The 21166-nt window shown below is 40.6% G+C and overlaps 1 protein-coding gene across 1 annotated transcript; it reads right to left on the bottom strand.

Annotated features, from left to right (window-relative positions):
* Positions 1-454: 454 nt before the first annotated feature.
* On the bottom strand, positions 455-19539 carry LOC127096411 (uncharacterized). The gene is made up of 3 exons (XM_051034985.1): positions 18809-19539; positions 18496-18712; positions 455-514 (listed from the first exon to the last, which is right to left on the bottom strand). Exons 1-3 carry the CDS (start codon positions 19537-19539, stop codon positions 455-457), a joined length of 1008 nt encoding a protein of 335 aa, XP_050890942.1.
* Between the last annotated feature and the right edge of the window lie 1627 nt (positions 19540-21166).

The following is a 21166-nucleotide window of genomic DNA, read 5'->3' as shown; positions in this document are numbered from 1 at the left end:
AATTAGCCAGGTTGTTTAAACAAGAGGAGAAGGTGATTCAGCCGCATGAGGAGCGGGTTGAGATTGTTATTCCAAGCACCGCCGAGGTCAGGAAGGAAATGGGAAAATGAGGCCGCTTCAGAGGCGAATCGAGAACAGAATGGTAGTCTTGTTGGAGGAGCATGTGGATACCTTCGCCTGGTCATGTCAGGGTATGTCAGGGTCGGATACCAATGTCATTGTGCACAGGCTGCCATGGAAAGAAGACTGTCCTCCAGAGAAGCAGAACGCCAGTGCCTGTATCAGAGAGCCATGGTGACTTTGTTTCATGAGATGATTCATCATGGAATCAAATGCTATGCTATTGACATGATAGCAAAGTCCCAAACAGAAGTGGGGCATCTGGCAGACCGGGGCAAGTCGTTTGACCGGTTGAGACAATTCAGACTGAGGTTGAATTCAAGTAAGGGCACTATCAGAGTGCGGTCCGGTAAGCTGTCGGGGGTTCATTGTCAGAGAGGAATCGAGGTTGCTCCTGCTTAAAAAAAAAAAAAAAAAAAAAAAAAAAAAAAAAAAAAAAAGAGAGGAACGCCTGAACCGAGGAAAAACAGAAAAAGAGGTTCGTGGTTTCTTAGAAAGATTGAACTACCTGTCATGGTTCACATCTCATCTAAACAGCCACATGCGAACCTATATTCAGGATGTTGAAAAAAAAATCGAACGGTCAGGCAAAATAATGATTGCCAAGGGGTGTTGAAAAAATAAAAGGAAAAGTTGCAGGAACCTCTGACTCTGATGCCTCCTATGGAAAGAGACTGTTAATCTGTACTTGACAGCCTTCGAGGGGTCTACGAGGTGTATTGGATCAGCATGACGCGTCTTGTCGAAAAGAGCATGCAATTTACCTTAGCAAAAAGTTTATCGACTGTGAAACAGTACATTCACTGCTCGAGAAAACTTGATGTACTTTGGCATAGGCTGCTCGCCGACTGAGACAGTATATGCTGATTCATGCCATTTTGTGGATTTCCGAGATGGATCCGATCGAGTATGTGTTTGAGAAGCCAGCATCGACCGGACGGGTTGCGGGAGAGCAAAAGAATGTTGATTGATTTGGGATACTCTCAGAAAGCGATCAAGGGGTGTATTGTCTGATTACATCGCTCCGCAACCCATGGAGGATTATCAACTGATGAAGTTTGAGTTCCCTGATGAGGACATCTCGAGGTGCTCCAATCGAAAGATTGAGAGTAGCCGATCCCGGAGGAGGGGCCTGACCCTGAATCCGAACGGGTTCTGATGTCTGATGGGGAGGATAAGGTGAATGAGTTGGTGCTGCCCGGGGCACGATGGAATGCATCAACAATGGTGACCAAGTACGAAGCTGGTGTCCTGGGTACCGTACCGTGGTACGTACATCTGCTGGGGCACACGCCTTTCTCACTCAGAGAGATTGATTGAAGAAATGAGGCTGGCAGCCATCTGTCATGGGAAGTTATACCAGCAGCGGATGAAGCGTGCTTTTGACAAGAAGGTGCGACCTCGAGTATATCACGTAGGTGATATGGTGCTGAAAAGGATCCTTCCTCCTCAAAACGATCGAAGGGGCAAACGGACACTCAGTCATGAATCCCCAGCATGGTCAAGAAGGTTTTCTCTGGCGGAGCCTTGTGGTTAACGACCATGGATGGTGAGGATTTTCCATCCCATGTGAATGCGGACGCAGTTAAAAAATACTTCGTGTAAAAGAGACCCGCTGGACGAAAAGAATAAAATAGTCCAGGCAAAAATGGGCATCCCGGCGAACCAAAAACAGAAGAAAGGTTCGGGCAAAAATTAGGGATATAAATGAAAAATTGTACACCCGACAAGTCGAAAACCCGAAAAGGCGACTTGGGCAAAAATGGGTATCCCGGTGGACTGAAAACCCGAAAGGGCGGTCCAGGCAAAAGAGGGATTGAAACGAACAACTGCGTCCTAGCATGATCGTTTGCGCTTTGGTTTAAAGCATCATGGATAATACCCGGTAGGGATCAGTCAGAATTGTCTTGTTCAGAAGGCAGAAAGCATGGAGAGTCTGAGGACATATGGGGTGTAACCGAGTTGGAACTCGATGAGATTACGGGTTTCACATTGCCATTAGGATAGATTTTTCCTTTTGAGCGCAATTACCTCTTTTCAGGAATTGCTTCCTTTGTATTGCTCAATTTGAGCCACACACTTTGCCGATCAATAAAATGCATATTCAGTCAAATAATTTTGTTTTTGTTTTTCATTACCGCTTTGATTGCAAAAACATCCAGATATTTTTGATAAAGAATCTTGCATTTTAAGACATACAGGTTCCTTCCAATGCATGTTTATAAGATTGAAAGCTTGAAATCTTATTTGGAAGGTTGGGTGACCCAAGTGTTGAAATCTGGACACGCCTGGGGCACGGTTTTATCTGACGATCTGTTTTGCAGGAACTGTTAGATATTTTCACTCACTTGCAAGTTGTGATGTGGAAGCGTTGTAATAAATCCCCAGAGAGTCCGATCAGGGACAGAGATATCTGAAGAAACGACGGAGTGACGTTGAGGCGTACGACGATCCTTGATGTTGATCAAGAAGACTCTTCAAAGTCGGAAGACTTGAAAGTGTGTAATTCCCCGCAGAGTCCAATCAGGGATGAGTGAATGGGTAGAGAAGTGGCGAAGAGGCGTTGAGGCGTACGACGACCTTTGGAATTAATCAAGAAGACTCTTCAAATTCGGAAAATTGAAATTTCTGTATAACTCCCAGGAGTACGTCTCTCGTCGAGCGCGGAGCGATTTGAAATACAAGATGATGGAGCAGAAAAGGTCCAGACGAGTCCGGGAGTTCTCAAAAGTGGAAAGCTGATACGAGATTGGGAGGTGGATACCGTGGTTCGACGAGTCGATGGGTGTGGTACCAACTTTTCTCAGTTCCCGGCTAGGTCCCCAAGCAGGAGTAGAGGACCAAATCCCCAGCAGATCTAAGGTCTGTGGTTCCCAGCCGAGTTAGGATGGTTATTCCCGGCAGGTTTACAACGGTGTTTCCTCAGCAGCCGGGCCTGAAGGTTGTTACTCCCCGAGTGGAGCGGGTCTTTTTCAAAGAAATATATCTCCAGCAGTGTTCATCCTACCAGTGGATTGGACAAGTTCCTGTAGCGGACGAATTTCTGCATCCCCAGCTGAGTTGATGCTACCTATGGATTGCATGGGTAATCCCCAGCGGAGTAGTATGTGGTTCCCTAGCAGGGTCAAGATGGTTATCTCCAGCAGGTGATAGAATGATGCTTCCCCAGTTGAGTCTGGAGGTTGCTATTCCCCAGCGGAGTATTTGTGAGCATTTCCCCAGTGAAGTCAGCAGGTATCTGTGAGGGTTTCCCGAAGCAGAGTCAGGATTGATATCCTCAGCAAGTTGAAGACTGTTGTATCCCCACAGAGTGTTGGTGGTGCTTATCCCCATCCGTTTCTCGAGGGAATTGTGTGCAAAGGAGGTTCTTTCCCAACAAGGGTTGTCTTATTCCCAGCAGCAGTGCTATTCCCCCAGCAGGGTGGAAATCGGAGCGGTGACGAGTTCCTCAGCAGAGAGTCTCGTATTCCTTAGAAGAGTCCCTTGGGGGGGATATTTCTTTTTTATGCATTCATCATGAAAAAAATAGCATGGCATATTGCATAGAAAAATAAATAATCGCGTAGCATTTCCATAATTATGGAGCATTACGCAGAAAAATCAATCATGCATCATTAAAAGCATCTGCTAGTCTCAAGCTGTGGTTACCGTTTGAGAGGTGATGTTGCATCAAAGTTTCTGTCGAGCGAAGTGGCGTTCAGGCCGATTTTCCGATTCTCAGATCGAAGAAGTTTCCGACGATCAGGTCGATGTACTTATGGCATTCAGGCCAATTTTCCGGTATTCAGACCGAGGCGGTATTCAGACCGAAGTGGCGTTCAGGCCGATTTTCCGATTCTCAGATCGAAGAAGTTTCCGACGATCAGGTCGATGTACTTATGGCATTCAGGCCAATTTTCCGGTATTCAGACCGAGGCGGTATTCAGACCGAAGTGGCGTTCAGGCCGATTTTCCGATTCTCAGATCGAAGAAGTTTCCGACGATCAGGTCGATGTACTTATGGCATTCAGGCCAATTTTCCGGTATTCAGACCGAGGCGGTATTCAGACCGAAGTGGCGTTCAGGCCGATTTTCCGATTCTCAGATCGAAGAAGTTTCCGACGATCAGGTCGATGTACTTATGGCATTCAGGCCAATTTTCCGGTATTCAGACCGAGGCGGTATTCAGACCGAAGTGGCGTTCAGGCCGATTTTCCGATTCTCAGATCGAAGAAGTTTCCGACGATCAGGTCGAAGTACTTATGGCATTCAGGCCAGTGTTCCGGTGATCAGACCGAAGTGGGTTTCAGACCAAGAAGAAAAGTTTTGGGGTTCAAGAAAAGAAAAAAAGATAAAAGGAAAGAGAATAATGATCCCGCGTGGATGAGTGGTGATCAGACCATGGTTATCCCTGCGTTACCATTTATTTTGGTATCCAGGTCGACGTTTTTTGAGTTTGTTTCTTCGCCGATGCTGACAGGCGTTGTTAATTATTATCTCATCAGAGTGCAAATTGTTCGTCTGTTCTTGGTATTCAATCACTCTTCATCCTGATCATCCGAAAGCCGAGGCTATTTCGTATCGACAGGTTCACAGTGGATTGAATAGGGGCAGCTGTAACACCTCAAAATTTGCCCTCCTCTCTTGGGACTAGCATTAACATATTTACATATCATTTTAGGACATTAGGCATTTCATGTTGCATATCATGTGGTTACATTATGCAAGCCATCTTCCCAAGTCTTGATCAGAAGAAGAGGAAGTCAAGTGCAAGCCTAGGGTTGTACTGATTGATCATGGGCCATCTGAGGATTGAGCTGTGAATTAGGGTTTTGTGACTCCCAAGGGTATTGGTCTTCATGTTGATTGAATCGATACATCATCATCACCATGGTTGGATGTCATCAGGAGATTGAAGAAGATTCCTTGAGATTAGGGTTTTGACCACTGGTCAACCCTAATCAGTGGTATTGGGCCAATCAGGGCTTAATCAGGAGATGGTGTTTGAGATGGAGATGAGGATCATTCTATGATTATATGGTGCTTATTGAGGCTAGGGTATCACCCTTGAGCCATTTCAGTTGGAAATTGGGGCTCAGATTGATCAATGCATTGCCAGATTCATCTATCAGATGAAAAGTCAACTGTGGTCAACTGTACATGATCTGATGGATTTGGAGGTGGAGATGAGTTAGACACACTTCATTCATGTTGGAACAAGTGTTGAATGACATTGCAAAGCTTAAAAATGAAGAAAATCAAGTCAGGACAAAAACTGCCAAAAATAGCAAGTGACTTGTAATTGAAGTTTCCAAAAATGGAAAGTTTTTGATCTCAAAAACAGAAGTCCAAGGAAGCTTCAAATGAAAAATTGTTCAACATGACAGATGTAGATCTTGTTCTCACCTTTCCAAAAAGTCCAAGAACTTGAAAATCCGATGTACGGTTTGCGAGATATGGCTCAGTGAATTTCAGAAAAGACCGTAATCAGGAGGCCATAACTTCCACATGGTTTGTCCAAATTGCAAGTTCTTTATATGCACAAACTCCATTTGACATGTACTTTGAGGGTGCATCATTGGATTTGTTCAAAAATGGCCAAGGCAAAAAGTCACTTTTCAACTGGACAGCTGAATTGGACCAGGGGCAAAATCGTCCAAATGTCAAAATAATTAGAATTTTTGAATGGGACTTTTTCCAACACCTCAGGAATGGCATTTTAAGTATGTTTGAATATTCATTTCATGGCTAGGCCTCATAATTTGAGTTTTGGCTCGAAGAATGGAAATGCAAAATTGGACTTTTTTCTACCACATAGTGAAATTCAAGAATAGGCATCCAATTGAAATGAAACTTGTTTCTACACATTGCATATGACATTTTGGACTTGTTGGAACCAAAATTGAGCTGCTACATGAACTGATTTGGAGAGAGGGCATTTTGGCCAAATTGAAGGAAATTGCACTTTCACTTAACATTACCATTTAACTAATTAAGTGGATTAGTGGAGGATTAAGCATCCATATAAATTCTAAATCCTTGCCTAATCATAAGAGAATCTCCACATTTACAAAATTCAGATCTAAAAACCTCTCATTCTCTCAAAATTCCATCAAGAACACAAATCTTCAAATTCATCAATCTTCACCAATTGTGGATCAATTTGCGAATTTCTTTTTGCATTGATCTTGCCTCAACCTCTACTCCATCTGTTTTCATGTTTCAACCTCCAAAGCCGCGCCAAAAGCTGCTGCACTTTCAAGCTCCATCCATGGTGAATCGCGGATTCAAGAGCTGTGAGCAAAATTGAGCAAAACGGAGCTTCACACCACTCTTCCTATAGCCAATACTGCTGCTGTTTTGCCAAATCGCGCGCGAATTCAACCGATTCCACCACTGCCATAGCAGGTATCATCGAAATTCGATCGTCATGCTTTGCCAAATAATTGTGTGCGTGAGAAAGGTCTTGTCGCGTAGATTACGGTGCTGGTTTCGGAATTGAAAATGATCAATCGTAGGCTGAGAAATCTTGACTCGAAGTTTAGATCTAAAACCCTAGGTTCATCGATTCTTGAGATTTAGGAAGTTTTAGGTTAATTGGAGTTGAGATTCATGTACTACACGTTCGTACGATTCCAACGGATATAAGTTTGTTAGTTTTGGTTAAGATTTGAGAATTCGTGTTCTTGGACGTTCTTCAAATTTCTGGACGGAAGTGACGATGAAGAGGCTTGTAGATCCTGATTTCGTTTCAAAAATTCAAACTGGGAGTTTCCCGCCCCCGCCTCTTTAATTACCAAAATGCCATTTCCTTTATTTATTTAATTAATTCAATAAAAATCTAAAAAATGTTAATAAATATCATAACACCTTAGAAAAATCATAGAAAATTATAGAAAAATCACAAAAATATGGAAATAATTTTGTTGACTTTGTGGTTGAATGTAGATGATTTTTGACCTATTGGTCAAAGTTATGCTTGGATTATTTTGCATTTTTGCCTAGGGTTTCTTCCACATGTGCATTTGTGATACCTTACACCATTTTGATCATGAAATCCTCATAATGTAAAATAAATTCTTGAAAATTTTTGTGATGATTCTAGACACATCAATGGTCATTTCCATGTAAATTTCATGAATTTTTGATACCTGGTTAGAGAGCAGCAAATTCTGGAACTTAGGTGTGACAATTTGTGTCACACCTCTTGATGTCAACTTGTTGAATTTAATTGGATGACCTATGCATGTTGGAATTGGCTGAAATTTTGCATGATGATTGGTTGGCATGTCGTGATGTTGTATGAATTTTTGTAGAATTTTTCACTGAATTTTCTATTTGATCATGAGTTTTCATTTCTGGAGATCATTTGTGCAAGCTCATATGACATAGGTTGGTAGAATGATTGGGAAATGCTCACATTGTATTGTATGGCCATGAAATTTGATATGCACGAACTAGACACATTTTAGGACCTCCTTGTTTTGGTCTCATCCATTTCTTTTTTGTTTTCAATGAGATATGAATTTTTGAAGTGGATGTATGCATTGATGGTATGAATTGAAGCATGAAATGGTGTCTGTTTTTGTTGATTTTCATTGACATGGTTCCATTTGCCCAATTGAGCTCAAATTTGACATGGTAGACCTTGATAGACCCCTGTTTAGGTGTATTTAATTTGAGAATTTTTGGATGTGTTTTGGTATGGATTTGAATGCAATAATTCTGTTTGTATGTTTGGTGCTTCATTTGAACCAATATGGATTGTTTTGTGCATAACATGAGCTTGGTGGATGATATAAACATGAGACCAATGATGTTTGCTTGTGTTTGATGTTAATTTGATGTTGGTTAATGAATACCTTGCTGTTTTAACTTTTTTCTTGCTTTTGGACCCTAGGCTTGGCCTAGTGGTCTAGTTGCTAATGTTTGCTTGGTTTTTCAGGATCAAAAGCATAATGTACATGGAGAATGATACAAGTCCATTTTAATTGGTGTTGTTGATGTTTGTACACTAACATAACATTGTTTTGTAGGTGTTGGAGCTTGGGCTTAAGCCTTGAGCTTGCTTTGTGTTGTATTGTTTAAACTGTTTGATTGTTTGCTGTACAATTTGTCTGATTGAATACTGACTGAGTTTGATTGTTTCCAGGTACTTTAGTTGCTCAGTTCCTTGTGAACTATTGCTTTGCTTTGCTTTGCATAAGCAATTTGCATTGAGGTAACTTCTTAAAACTTCATGTAGTCTGGAGACCCGGCTGTTACCGGGCCGGGCAAATTGTCTGAAGTCCTCCTTAAGAGGCAATGCTTGTGTATGTTTATTTTTAAGCCAAGCAGGAAAAGCCCTTCAAGTAAGGCAATTGGTGGAAGGTAGGGACAAGCAACCTGTCCCCCACTATTCAGTGAGTCTTCTCCTTGCTCCCATTACATGGTTGTAGCATTGAGATCAAAAGCCCAAGATCTGTTGTGTCAGAGTCATCGAGTATAGAAGGGTTCCCCTATTCTGGACCCATGCTCATTTGTCAGCTCTCCCTGGTTAGGGATATGAGCTGTGAGGTCTGATCCTCACTTCACCTCTACATCTGCTTCACCTTAGCCTCGTAATGGCAAGGTTAAGAGCAAAACCAGCCTGTACAGACGACTTGCTTAGGCAGTCAAACCTGATTGATTGAGCCCCTTGTTTGGCTATAGTGCGTGTTATGTGGATATCTGATTGACATGCTTGTTTGAGATACCTGTTCTCATTTGATGATGTATGATTGTATGCTTGTGTGCTAGCTTCTTTCCTGGTTAGGATAGGCTTGTTTATGCAAGTAGGATAGAAAACCGAACTTAGGGTTAACGATGCATGACAACATTAGGCTCGAGTCTCAGCTCCCTAATTGTGTATCTTTCCCCGGTTTCTGGTTAGCAATTTAGTCCCTTTCAGGGGAACTACATCGCCCTGATCCTCGTTCCAGACGAGGTATGTAGGCAGGTGGTCGTGCGAGACCACTCCGGGCAACCTTTTTCTTTCTTGCGTGTGTTTACTTGTTATCTGACTGTGTGTTTGGCTCGGATGCCGACGTAAGCCCAGTGATTGGCAGTCGGGCTCCACGTTTGCCGTTTTGTGCGTGTTTTGGCTCGGATGCCGACGTAAGCCCAGGATTGGCTGTCGGGCTCCACGTTTGCCCTTTTGAGTGTGTTTTGGTTCGGATGCCGACATAATTCCATCCAGTGGTTGTCGGGCTCCATGTTTGCCACCCTTGCTTGTTTGTATGTGTTGTGTTGTTTGGCGTGCGTAAGCCGAACTACAGTGGCTCTGATTCTTGTTCAGACAAGATATGTAGGCATAAGGTGCGATACCTTATCGAGCCCGTTCCTCTTAATCCCACCTGCGTTCCCCGTGTGTGTGTGTGATGTTTAGCAACCTTATCTTTCTAGAACGTGGATCCCTAGGAGTACCTAGGACGTGAGGGGTGCTAATACCTTCCCCTCGCGTAACCGACTCCCGAACCTTTTCTCTCTGGTCGCGAGACCATGTCTTTCCAGGTTTCTCTGAGCGTTTCCTTTCCCTATCTTGGGATAAATAACGTTCAGTGGCGGCTCTGTGTGTTTTTATTTTGAGTCTCGCCGGTTGATTTTTCGCAGGATGCGACAGGGGTGTGCCTCATTGCTTCTATCTCAAATAAGAGAGAGCATCAAATAGAAAGTGGGGGAGTCCAGAAAGATGGAACTCTTTCCCCATTATTGACTCGATTAGATCTTGGGTATTTATCTCAATGCTTCAACCAGGTACTGGGGGCAAAGAGAGGACACACTGAATAGTGGGGGATAGATTGCTTATCCCTACCTTCCACCAATTGCCTTACTTGAAGGACTTTTCCTGCTGAGGACAAATATAAACAAACACAGGCATTGCCTCTTAAGGAGGGCTTCAGACAGTTTGCCCGGTCAAATAACAGACCGGGTCTCCAGACTACATGAAGAAGAAATATTTATACCTCAAAAGCAAATGCTAAAATAGCAAAGCAAGCAAGTTCAAAGAACTTAGGCAACTAAAGTACCTGAAAAAAGTCAAACTCATTAGTAAACAAGTCAACAGTCAAAATCAAAAGAAATGGATAAACAGTCAACCACAGGAGGTCAACTGTGCAAAGCAAGACTCAAGTTACATGAGTCACCTACAAAACAAAAGGTTAGCACAATATAGACAAACAAACATCAATCAAATTGGTATGATCTTGGAAGCACTATGCTCAACCTGAAACAGATAAACTCAACATAAGTCCAAAGGACCACTAGGGCTAGCCTAGGGTCAAACATGAAAGAAAAAGTCAAGGCAGCAAGGAAAAGTCAACTCAAAGTCAAAGTCAACCAATTAGAAAGCAAACACAATTGGGCCCACATTCAAATCATGCATCATTGTCATTTCATGGATATTTGAAGTCAAAACATGGCAAAGGAAAGCATACAAAAATCAACAGAATGACTTGCATCAAAAGTCAACCTAAGCAATCTCAAAATCATGAAATAAATCACACTCAATCCTAACATCTAACATGGTATACATGTAAAATTTCATGGCATTTGGATGAGAGGAAGGCAGTCAAGTAAAATCATGAAGTCAAACCAAATTCAAGTAAGCATGGTGAAAGTCAACAAGCATAGGTCAACTTCAAAAAACCATATCAATTTGAAAACAGAAGAGAAATGAATGAGATTAACACCAATGCAAAGCTCAAAGAGTCTAGTTTTCACATATGAAATTTCATGGACATACAATATGATTTGAGAATTTCACAAAAGGTATGGCAATGCATAGCACAAAGAGTCAACAAATGACCAAGCATGGAAGAAAATTCACAATCAAATGGAAAACAGCAAGATTAATTCCAAGAAAATTCATACATCAAATAGACATACAAGGGATCATTCATGCAAAATTTGGAGTCATTTGGATGTGGGGAAGTGTGTGGACAAAATTTGTGAAAATACATGATCATGTTGTGACACCAAATGTGACACATAACTTCAAAAAATCATATCCAGCAAACCACAAATGGGAAATCCACAAACTTTATATCAAAATGAAAGTGAACATGTCTAGTTTCATCACAAAAAGTTTCAAGGGCAAAGAATGTATCATGAGTATTTCACAATTGAAATGGCCAAGGGTATCATTTATGCATACATGTTGGGAAAACAATTGTCAATAAAAATCCAACCAATGAAAAATTAATTAAAAATCACAATAAAATAGAGGACATTTTTATGAACATGATAGAAAAATTCTCATGATTTTTGGATGAATAATGAATGAGAAATCAATTGTTGAAGTTGAGTAAACAAAATGAAATAAACATTGCCAAATAGAAAATGAATTAAATGATTATTTAATAATTATTAAAAAAAAAAAAAAAAAAAAAAAAAAAAAAAAAAAAAAAAAGAAAAAGAAAACGAAAAGCACTTTGCTGAGGAGGCTTCAGTATTCCACTAAATGGTTCCTACGTACTAGTCACCAAGTGGGACCCACGGTACAAGGAAGAACAGCAAAATAAATGCATGGCAGTGTTGGCAGTAAAGCAGACAAAAAAAACGGTACATGCTGTTGTTGTAGCTAGCACCTGGCCATTGTGATAATTGAGAATGAATTAGAAAAGTAACCAATGGTTGTTTACACGGCACAGCAATTAGGACCCAACAGTGGACAACACCATGACCAATTAAAATATTCCTCTAAAACCGACATGCACAGCTACGACTCTGAAAAGGTATGGCTACAGTATAAAACAAAAGCCTGGCATGTTTAAAAAAGAATGCCCAGAATTGAGTGCTATGCTCCCTATGCAGAAATCGGAAATGCCATTTTGATGGGATTTTGAATCCCAGCCGGTGGGACCCACGACCACTAGGAAATTGCATGGCCCACCCTGAATTAACCAACCACAATGCAGCCTCAAAAAAACAGCATGCAACAACAGCAAGTATCCCAAAGAAATAAAACCTACAGACTTAAATGGCAATGCTACAGTACAATTTATGCAAACAAAAGCAACAACAGTAGGTTTTAAAACAGGGAAAACCTCAGTATTTCCCAGGCTAGTGGGGCCCACGCCCATCCAACAAAAACTAATGGCCAACAAAAGCGCAAGCAGGGCGATACGCTGGGCCAGTGAGGTGAAGCCAAGGCAAAGGTGTTGGTAGCAAAGCAGACACACTTAAAAGAGAAGTAATGGTACATGCTGTAGCAGTATGATAAAAGTTGGAATTAAAGAGCAATCAATCAACATTAATCCTAGGATCAAAAGCAACAGTAGAAAAACAACATGACCAATTAAAATACTCTTTGCACACCAACAGGTACAGCGAAAAGAATGAAAAGAAAACTAAGGATTTAAAGGCATGGCTGTAGGAACTTCCAGCATCATATTTGCATGAAATAAATGTCCAGTATCCACTCTCATCACAGCAAATTGCAACAACATAATTTTCTTAACAAAATCAAACATCCAAAATACCAAAATGTTCCTCTAAACATGCTTGAACATAAATCAACATCTATTAAACCCAAATCAAAATAGAATGGACAAATCATGCAAGAATACAAATGAACATCAAAAATGGATTTCGAATTTCTCTCTCAAATCTTAACCGTTTCCTTCAATTCAAAGCTTAGTAAGCTCATGGCAACAAGATTTACACGATTCATCTTATGATTTTGGAAATAGAGAGAGTCGAAAACCTACTTGTTCTTGAAGACAAAGCTGGAACAGTGTTGATTTGGCTATGAAAAGTTGAAACAGTTGAAGCTTTAAGTTCCAGGTGGTTGATGATGCACGAGTTTTAGCTCAACAAACTGGTTTCTAGCCGCAAACACGATCTGCCATTGATGGAGCTTTGGATGAAACAGTCATTATGCTGCAGCACAGTTGATGAATGAGGCTTGAACAAGCTTCCAAATATGGTCTAGAGCAAGGAACAACCAAGGGTGCTCGAGGGTTTTGGTGATTTTGGCAGAAAATGCAATTTGTGCAAAAATGCAAAAGTGAGAGAGTGAGAAATTCTGCTGTGCAAAGGCTGTGTCTAGGGTTCAAATGAGCAGAGAAATGCATTTATATCATCTGTTTATTATTCACTAATCAAATGGTAAGTTGGTTTAGTGCTAATGAAGTAATTTGCAAAGTTGCTAATGTTTGGTCAAGTGTAATTGGAGGTACAAGTGCTGCACGTTTTTTGGGCCTTAATGCTGCAAACAGACCTTTGCAAATGTTGTTTGTGGTCTGTACACCAATTGCCAGCTTTGTCTCACTTGTTTCAAGCCATTTGCAAAATTTGTCACATATGCATTTTGGTCCATAATTGTGGCATAATGGTGATATGAACATGGTTTAAGAATTGGAACATGTCTCAAATTTGATATAAAAGCAATCTCAATTGGCCAAATGGTGAAAAAAGTTTTAATTCAAAAAGTCAAAGTTTGGTCAAACTTTGATTTTAAATGAAAAAGGTCCAAAAATGTCATTTTGAATGGTAAGGTTTTAGGTCATGAAATTTATATTTTTGGAAAGAGGATGAAAAATGTGGTTTGTAGGAAAAAACCCCACCAAATTTGGCCTTATGGTTTGGGAGATATGGCCCTTTGAAGTTCACAAATTGATGAAAATGATTTGATCATATCTTGACAACCACACATGGGATTTTGATGTTCTTGGACTTTTTGAAAATGGGAGAACAAGATCTTCAACTTTCATGTTGGGCAAAAATTCATTTGGAGCTTGTATCATGATGCAAGTTGAGGATCAAGAAGTTTCTATTTTTGGCAGTTGAAATTACAGGTCCAGTTTCTATTTCTGGAAAATCTTCTGTTTGACTTGATTCTTCAATGATATTGATTGCCATGATATATGAGGCCTATTAGGACATGAATAAGCTCCTTCAAACCATTTCTATCCATCAAATCCAAAGAATCAACCACAGTTGACCAACTTTGACTTTCTAGGGTTTTGGACTTGACTGTGCACTTCTGATGAATTCCAAACCCTAGTTCCTTGAGACCTTGACTTCAAATGATGTCCCAAGACAAATGAACTCTTGATTATTGACCATGGTGCCCAAATTCCACAAGAATGGCCACCATCCACTGCTTTGATTGATTGTTGACTGTTTAGGGTTTTCTGCCTGCCTGTGCATTGACTGTTGACCTCTGAGCCTTCAACCCTTGACTTGAACACTTCAAATAGACCTCCAAGTCATGTGAATTTGTTGGACAAACCCTAGGGCTTTTTCTCCTTGAGAAGCACCTTTGCTTGATTGGTTGACTGATCTCCTGATCAGTTTGACTTAATTTCGGCTTGCTTGCTCTTGAGGCAACTGGGGACAATGCAAATGCTATGCAATGGATTATGATATGCTATGACCTAATATGAGATGGTATGCACAATAATAGGTGCAAATTTGAGGTGCTACACCAAGCAACAGCAAAAAGCAAGTTCACAATGAACTATAGCAACTAATGTACCTGAAAACAATCTAACATAGTCAGTACACAGCTCAAACAGTCAAGCAGACAAACTAATAATCAACAGTTAACTGTACACAAGCAATGCATCAAGCAAAGCATAAGCCAATGCTCAACACAAATGAATTAGAAGCCACCTACAAAACAAACTTAATGTTAATCAACATCAATCACAACAAGCAACTCAAGCCAAGTGAATTAATTCCTCCATGCCATATGCTTTTTGTCCTGAAAATACAACTCAAACATGAGAAGCAAACCCCTAGGACAAGGCCTAGGGTCAAAGAAAGAGAAATATTCCAAAACAAAACATGAAAATTATCAAAAATGAAGTTCAATCAAATTAGAACAACATCCAATTGGTCCCATGTTCATATCATACACCAAAATTATTTCACAAAGCATCTAAGGAAAAGTGTGCAATTTCAAAGCTCATTGGACCAAACAGAATGAATCAATCCAAACTCAATAAAAAATAATTCAATAAATCCCAGAAAAAATCATAGCTAAACAGAATTCATCACATGATCATCACACCAATTTTCATGCCATTTGGACAAATGGAAGCAAGTCAAATAAAACCCCTAAGTCAATGCATGTTCAAACAAGCTCATACAAGGCACAAAATCATGCATCAACTTCAAGCAAGCACAAAACAGAGTAGGAACATGATAAATGCACCAAACCAAAACCATGACAAACTTTAAGATGTCTATAACCACTCCACAAAATTTCAAGTCCATCCAATACATATTAAGAATTTCACATAACATTTAAGATCATGACTCACAAAAGGTCCACATTTGGTCAAACAGAAAGGAAATTCTCACACAAATTGGAAATGCACTCAAAAAATCCACAAAAATTCACATTCAAACTTAACATCCAGAAGATTCGACATGCAAATTTTCAGATCATTTCGAGTTCATATGGCATGGTAACAAAAATCAAGAAATCAAGCAAGAAATGGTGTGACATACATTGTCACACCTAGATTCAAAAGCTCATATCTCACAAACCAGGAAAGAAAAAATCACAAACTCAATACCAAAATGTCACTTAAGGTCTCTAGTTTATGCATGCAAAATTTCAAGAATTTTGGATCAACCATCATGATTTCAGAAATGAAATGGCAAGCTATGTGCAAGAAATGACATGTGATAACAAACCCTAGGCAATTATTTTTTTCCAACCGTGCACAAATTCATTAAAAATCATCAAAAAATACTAGACATGGCACATCATGGAAAAAACCTCATGTTAATTGGACAAATATTGAATGAGTTATGAATTTTGAATGTGGAAGAAAAATAAAAAAATGTGAAAAGGAAGCATATGAATATGAATAACATAGCATGGAGAAAATACAAGGCAAAATGAAATTTGTGTGGAGCGGGGAATCGAACCCCTGGACAATTCAAATGGAGCGCGCTTCAAGTGAAACGCTCCGTTTCACTAAAAGATGTGGCGCGCTGCTATTGGTCACATGGCATACAAACAGAAAATTCATGCAGAATGAAGGCCAGGCAAGATCTACACACGATCTGGAAACAAAACCTAAGCAAACTCATCGTATTCTTGCTGTTCATCATCAACATAATCCAAACTCCACAGAAATGCATGAAAAATATATGGATCGATTCATCATTCATCACACAACACTAATCTAGCATTGATTTCAATTAATTCTAACTGTATCCAAAGCATCGAGCAAAAGAAGTTTTGACAATCAACATTCAAATCCAGATATCTTCCTCAATTTTGCATGAAAATGCTAGATCTAAAGTGCAGTGTACTCTACATGCTAAGATCTACAAAAGCCACATGAGAATTGCAAGAAATGGAGTGGTCGAATTCCAACCTTAATGATGAAGCAGATCTTGATTTGCTTGTTTCAAGACTCCAATTGTGAAAACAGATGCTCAATGACGCAGAGGAAGATGAATGAATGATGTACTTTAGCTCAACAATGCTCAGATTCGAAGAAATCTCCAACTGCCATGTGAATATGCAAGCTGCAACAGATGCGATTCTTCAAGAATTTTCAAAGATTTGCTTCAACAGATCTCCAATAATACCTATAGATGATGATCAACACAAGAACAAGCAAAAGGAATGGTGAAATTCGATGAAAAAAAGTTGAAGAAATTTGAGAGGATTTGAGAGAATTTGAGAGAATTTGAGATGAAAATGAGTTTGGATCTGAGATTGTGGATTGTTGATGCAGAATTCTGTTATGATTAGCTTTAAATACCACCGGTTAATCCAGCTTGTTAAACATGATTAGCAAAAATGGAAATGGATTAGTGAATTGAACATGTTATGCAATTTTGCCAAAATGCCCTTATGATCATGTGCCAATGGAACAGTGCCAAAATCCCTTGCAGCAAGTTGCAATTTCTGTTTCAAGGCCAATGCAATTGGTTTGGAGTGAAAATTGTGCATAGTTTTCAAAATCACCTTTTCCCTCCAAAAATTCAAATTGATTCACTTGAAAAATGGAATTTTTGTGTGAGCACAATTCATGAAATGTAATGCTTGATTTGGATAGAGGAGATCAAAAGAAATTTGCTCCAAAAAGTCTCACTTCATTTGGCCTTGTGAATCAAAAGTTATGCCTTGTTGAAGTTCAACTTTTCTTGACAATGATCAATCCATAACTTGCCAACCACACATGATAAATTCATGTTCTTGGACTTTTTGGAAAGGTGAGAACAAGATCTACAACTTTCATGTTGGACAAAAGTTTATTTGAAGCATTTTTGGACATGTAATTTCAAGGAGAAAACCTTTCCATTTTTGGCAATTTTGAATTACAAGTCACTTTCTATTTTTGGAAAGTTTTCATCTGACTTTATTTTCTTCATTCTTGATCTTTGAAATGTCAAATGAAACTTGTTTGGACATGAATGAAGTGTCTCTAACCCTCTCCCACCTCCAAATCCATCAGTTGACCTTTTCTGATTGATAGATGAATTTGCCATGCATAGATGAACTTGAGCCTCAAACTCCTGATGAAATGGCTCAATGATGAAACCCTAGCTTCCATAAGCTCAATAAAACCTCATGATGATCTCCCATATCAATGGAACCCTCATCTCCTTGACAAGCCCTGATTGGCACAATGCAGATGATTAGGGTTGACCAGAGGTCAAAACCCTAATCTCAAGGTATCTGATCAAGCATAAGGAACCTCTTGGTGATGACAAGACCATGATGATGATGATGTACCATTTCAACCAAGATAAAGCTCAACCCTCCTTGAGGAACCAAGAAACCCTAATTTGAATCACCAACCCTTAGATGATTAGTGATCAATTCAATGAAACCCTCAGCTTGAATCTTAACCTCTTTATCTTCTGATCAAGACCTAGGAGGATGACTTGCATGTTGTGGCCATATGATGTGCAAATGTGCAATGACTAATGACCTAAGAAATGAAATGCAATATGTTAAACTAGTCCCAAGAAAGGAGGGCAAATTTTGAGGTGTTACAGGTTCAACACAATGCCACAAATGAGAGATGGAAAGGCTATAGGTCCCTTCACACTGAAACTTCCAGCATGCTTCATGGTCTGCTCAAAGATGTAGGTACCATAGTCCACCTTTGCCTTGGTACCAACTGCATAGATGAACTTTGCTAACATCATAGACACAGTTGACTTGTGATTCGTAGGGACCCAGTTTGCAGCTCCAACTTTGTGTAACATGGCATATTTCACACTGAGTTGGCTGGCCACCAGCTTCCCTCTAAGAGGCCACTTCCGGACTTGATTTGCAGTGATGACTTGACAGATTCTGTTGTCAGTCACTTCAAGCTCTGGGTGCACTTCATCTGCTCTTCCCAGATACAGATTAATTACTGAGGGGGAAAAAGTCACACACTTGCCACGCACATAGACTTTTCTAAATTCTCTATACTTCCCATCTGCATACTCCTCAGACAGATTAACAATGAACTCCTTCACCAAGGTCTCATAGCACTTTGGGAGCTGATTCACAGTTCTCATTAGCCCTGCCTCTTTAATGAGGTCCACAATCTCCTTACACTCCAAGGCATTCTGAGCCAATTCCCTTTCCAAGGCCAGTCTCTTGTGGTAGACATACTTCCACCTGTTCACACTAGAGGCAAAATGGAAGGACACATTGTCAATGGGTACCTCTGGAACACTAGCAGCCAACTTGCTAGAGGTTGGCTTCTTCTTGGACAGGGATGTTGTGACATCACAAGGAACATCCGAGTCAGACTCCACCACAGCAGCCTTGGTCTTTATTTTCTTGGGCACCTCTTTGCTCCAAGATTTTACAGGTCCATGCCCTTTTCTTTTGCGTGCACTCTCTGTCACTGCTTGCTTGGGAGGGGTTGTCTCATCGACCTCCTTGGTTGGGGACCTCTGTACCACAATCTTTTTCTTCCTCCTAGTCCTAACCCTCTTGGCTATTCTAGGGATGACTGAAGCCAAAAGTTCATTATCAGAGAACTCTTCCAGGTTAACTGTTTCAGCTCTAGAGTTGTCATCAACACCTTGACTGACATTGACCTTCTCACCTCTCACCTTGTTTACAGGTTTATCGTTCTTAGGGCCCTCTTCAGGTATTCCAGACACATTCTCTTTTACCACGACTGCGGTTTCTCGACATGCAACCTCATCGGGTATGATAGTGTTCAAGGGAACGGAAACCCCAGGAACATTCTGATCACCAGACAGAATCTTAGTGACAATAGAAGCAATGGCATTATGCACATACCTCGATCCTTCCTTGGATGGTTTGTCCAGAGCGATAGCTGAGGAGATTCTGGAGACCGTTTCTTTTGGTCTTCTTGCATGAGAAGATGTTGCAGCGTCACCACCAATCTCCTCCCGGTTAGGGTTGCAGGACTCCGTGCTGGGGGAATCGGACACAGTAGTGTAGGAGGTGGAATCGGATTGGTGAGCCATGCTGAATATCTCAGAGGTGAGTTGAACCGTTTCTTTGGAAGAAGGTTTGCACGAATGAGAGTTGAAGCGACGGAATGTGAAACGCTTGTTGCAAGAGTAAGGTCTATTAGTTTTTGACCACTCAGAGCATACTATTTGTTGTTTAATAATTTGACTTACTAAACAGTAGCTAACTAACTTCATTAGTTGCTATAACTTATCAGACGTATACATTCCCTCTTTGCCCTTACTATTTTCAAACTGATTAACGTACAATGTCATGACATTCTGGGTAACATTGTACTCAGTCTGCATCAGGTTCCTCCATACTGGGGTTGACCACCTGCTACCAGAGGCTAGGTATTTGGTTTCTGCAGATGACAATAGTACACCCATCTGTTTCTCCCTTGCTGTCATATCATGACCCATAGGTGCCACTGGCTCATAACCTTCAATCAGACATTTTCCACAGTCTGTCTTTTTATCTAAAGACAAATATGGGACTCCTCTCATAGTTCCCTTGGAAATGCTCTTCTTCATTCCTTTTACATGAAGTTGATCAAGTCTTCCACGTCCCAGCTTCCCTTCCTGATCTCCCTTGGCTAAGGAGCACTTGGGAAAGTGGCCTGAGTCTTTAGATTTCCATAGATAGTTGTTATCTTTGGATCTGTCTCCTCTCATCACTTCCTGATTGCACCCATTCAACACCACACATCCTCCCTTAGTGAATTCCACCTTGAATCCTTGGTCACATAGCTGACTTATGCTTATGAGATTTGCAGTCAGTCCTTTTACCAACAGTACATTTCTCAGTATTGGAGCTTCAGGATAGTCCAGTTCACCCACACCCTGTACTTCTCCTTTAGCTCCATCACCAAACGTCACACATCTGATGGTAGAGGGTTGTGGATTCCCCAATAGGTTGCTTATCCCAGTCATATGCCTTGAGAAGCCACTATCAAAGTACCAGTCATGTCTGGTAGGTGCCCTGGGAGAAGTGTGAGCTAGTTTAGCAACACATTGTTGATTCTCATGGGAGAGATTAATCTCAGATGTCTGCTGCTTTGGTTTGACATGAGGTGTCTGATTCGCAGCCCATTTTTGTTTCTTAATGGGGGTGTTGTGCTTGGACGCCTTCTTCTTAGGTCTTCCCTGAGAAGTCTGGTTTGGATAACCATGCAGCCTGTAGCAGAAAGGTTTTATGTGACCGAATCTCCCACAGTAATGACATCTCCATCTTTGAAATTTCTTCTTCTGATGTTTACTCATTCTGGTTCCCTGATGTTGAGACATCGGATGTGACTTCCGCTTGAATTTCTGAACTCCAGCCTTAGACTTTTTGAGTTCAGACGAAGACTTCTTAGCGAAGCCTAACCCAGACATGGATCCTGACATCTGTCCTACCTTTAGAATCTCTTCCAAGGTGTCAGTTCCTTTATTCAACATCTTGATGGATTTGGTCATTTGGTCTAGCTTAGAAGTCAGCAAGGAAATCTCACAATTTAGACCCTCTATGATTTTCAGCTGCTTCTGTTTCTCAGCTTCCAGCTCTTTGATGAGTTTCTTCTGCTTCTCTCCTTGGATGCATACTTCTGCACTTTTAACACATAGTTCTTTATATGAGGCAGCAAGTTCATCCAAGGTAAGC

This window comes from Lathyrus oleraceus, chromosome 1 (assembly GCF_024323335.1).
Source record: "Lathyrus oleraceus cultivar Zhongwan6 chromosome 1, CAAS_Psat_ZW6_1.0, whole genome shotgun sequence".
NCBI lineage: Eukaryota > Viridiplantae > Streptophyta > Magnoliopsida > Fabales > Fabaceae > Lathyrus > Lathyrus oleraceus.
This window is presented reverse-complemented; position numbering and strand designations above follow the sequence as displayed.

Excerpts from the sequence above, each read along its gene's own strand:
- LOC127096411 (XM_051034985.1), bottom strand. The coding sequence starts at position 19,539 with ATGGCTCACCAATCCGATTCCACCTCCTACACTACTGTGTCCGATTCC. Across the intron at positions 18,713-18,808 it reads TGTGATGTCACAACATCCCT|GTGGAAGTATGTCTACCACA; the intron begins GTCCAAGAAGAA and ends TAGTGTGAACAG. Across the intron at positions 515-18,495 it reads GAGAATTTAGAAAAGTCTAT|GAGCAACCTCGATTCCTCTC; the intron begins GTGCGTGGCAAG and ends TTTTTTAAGCAG.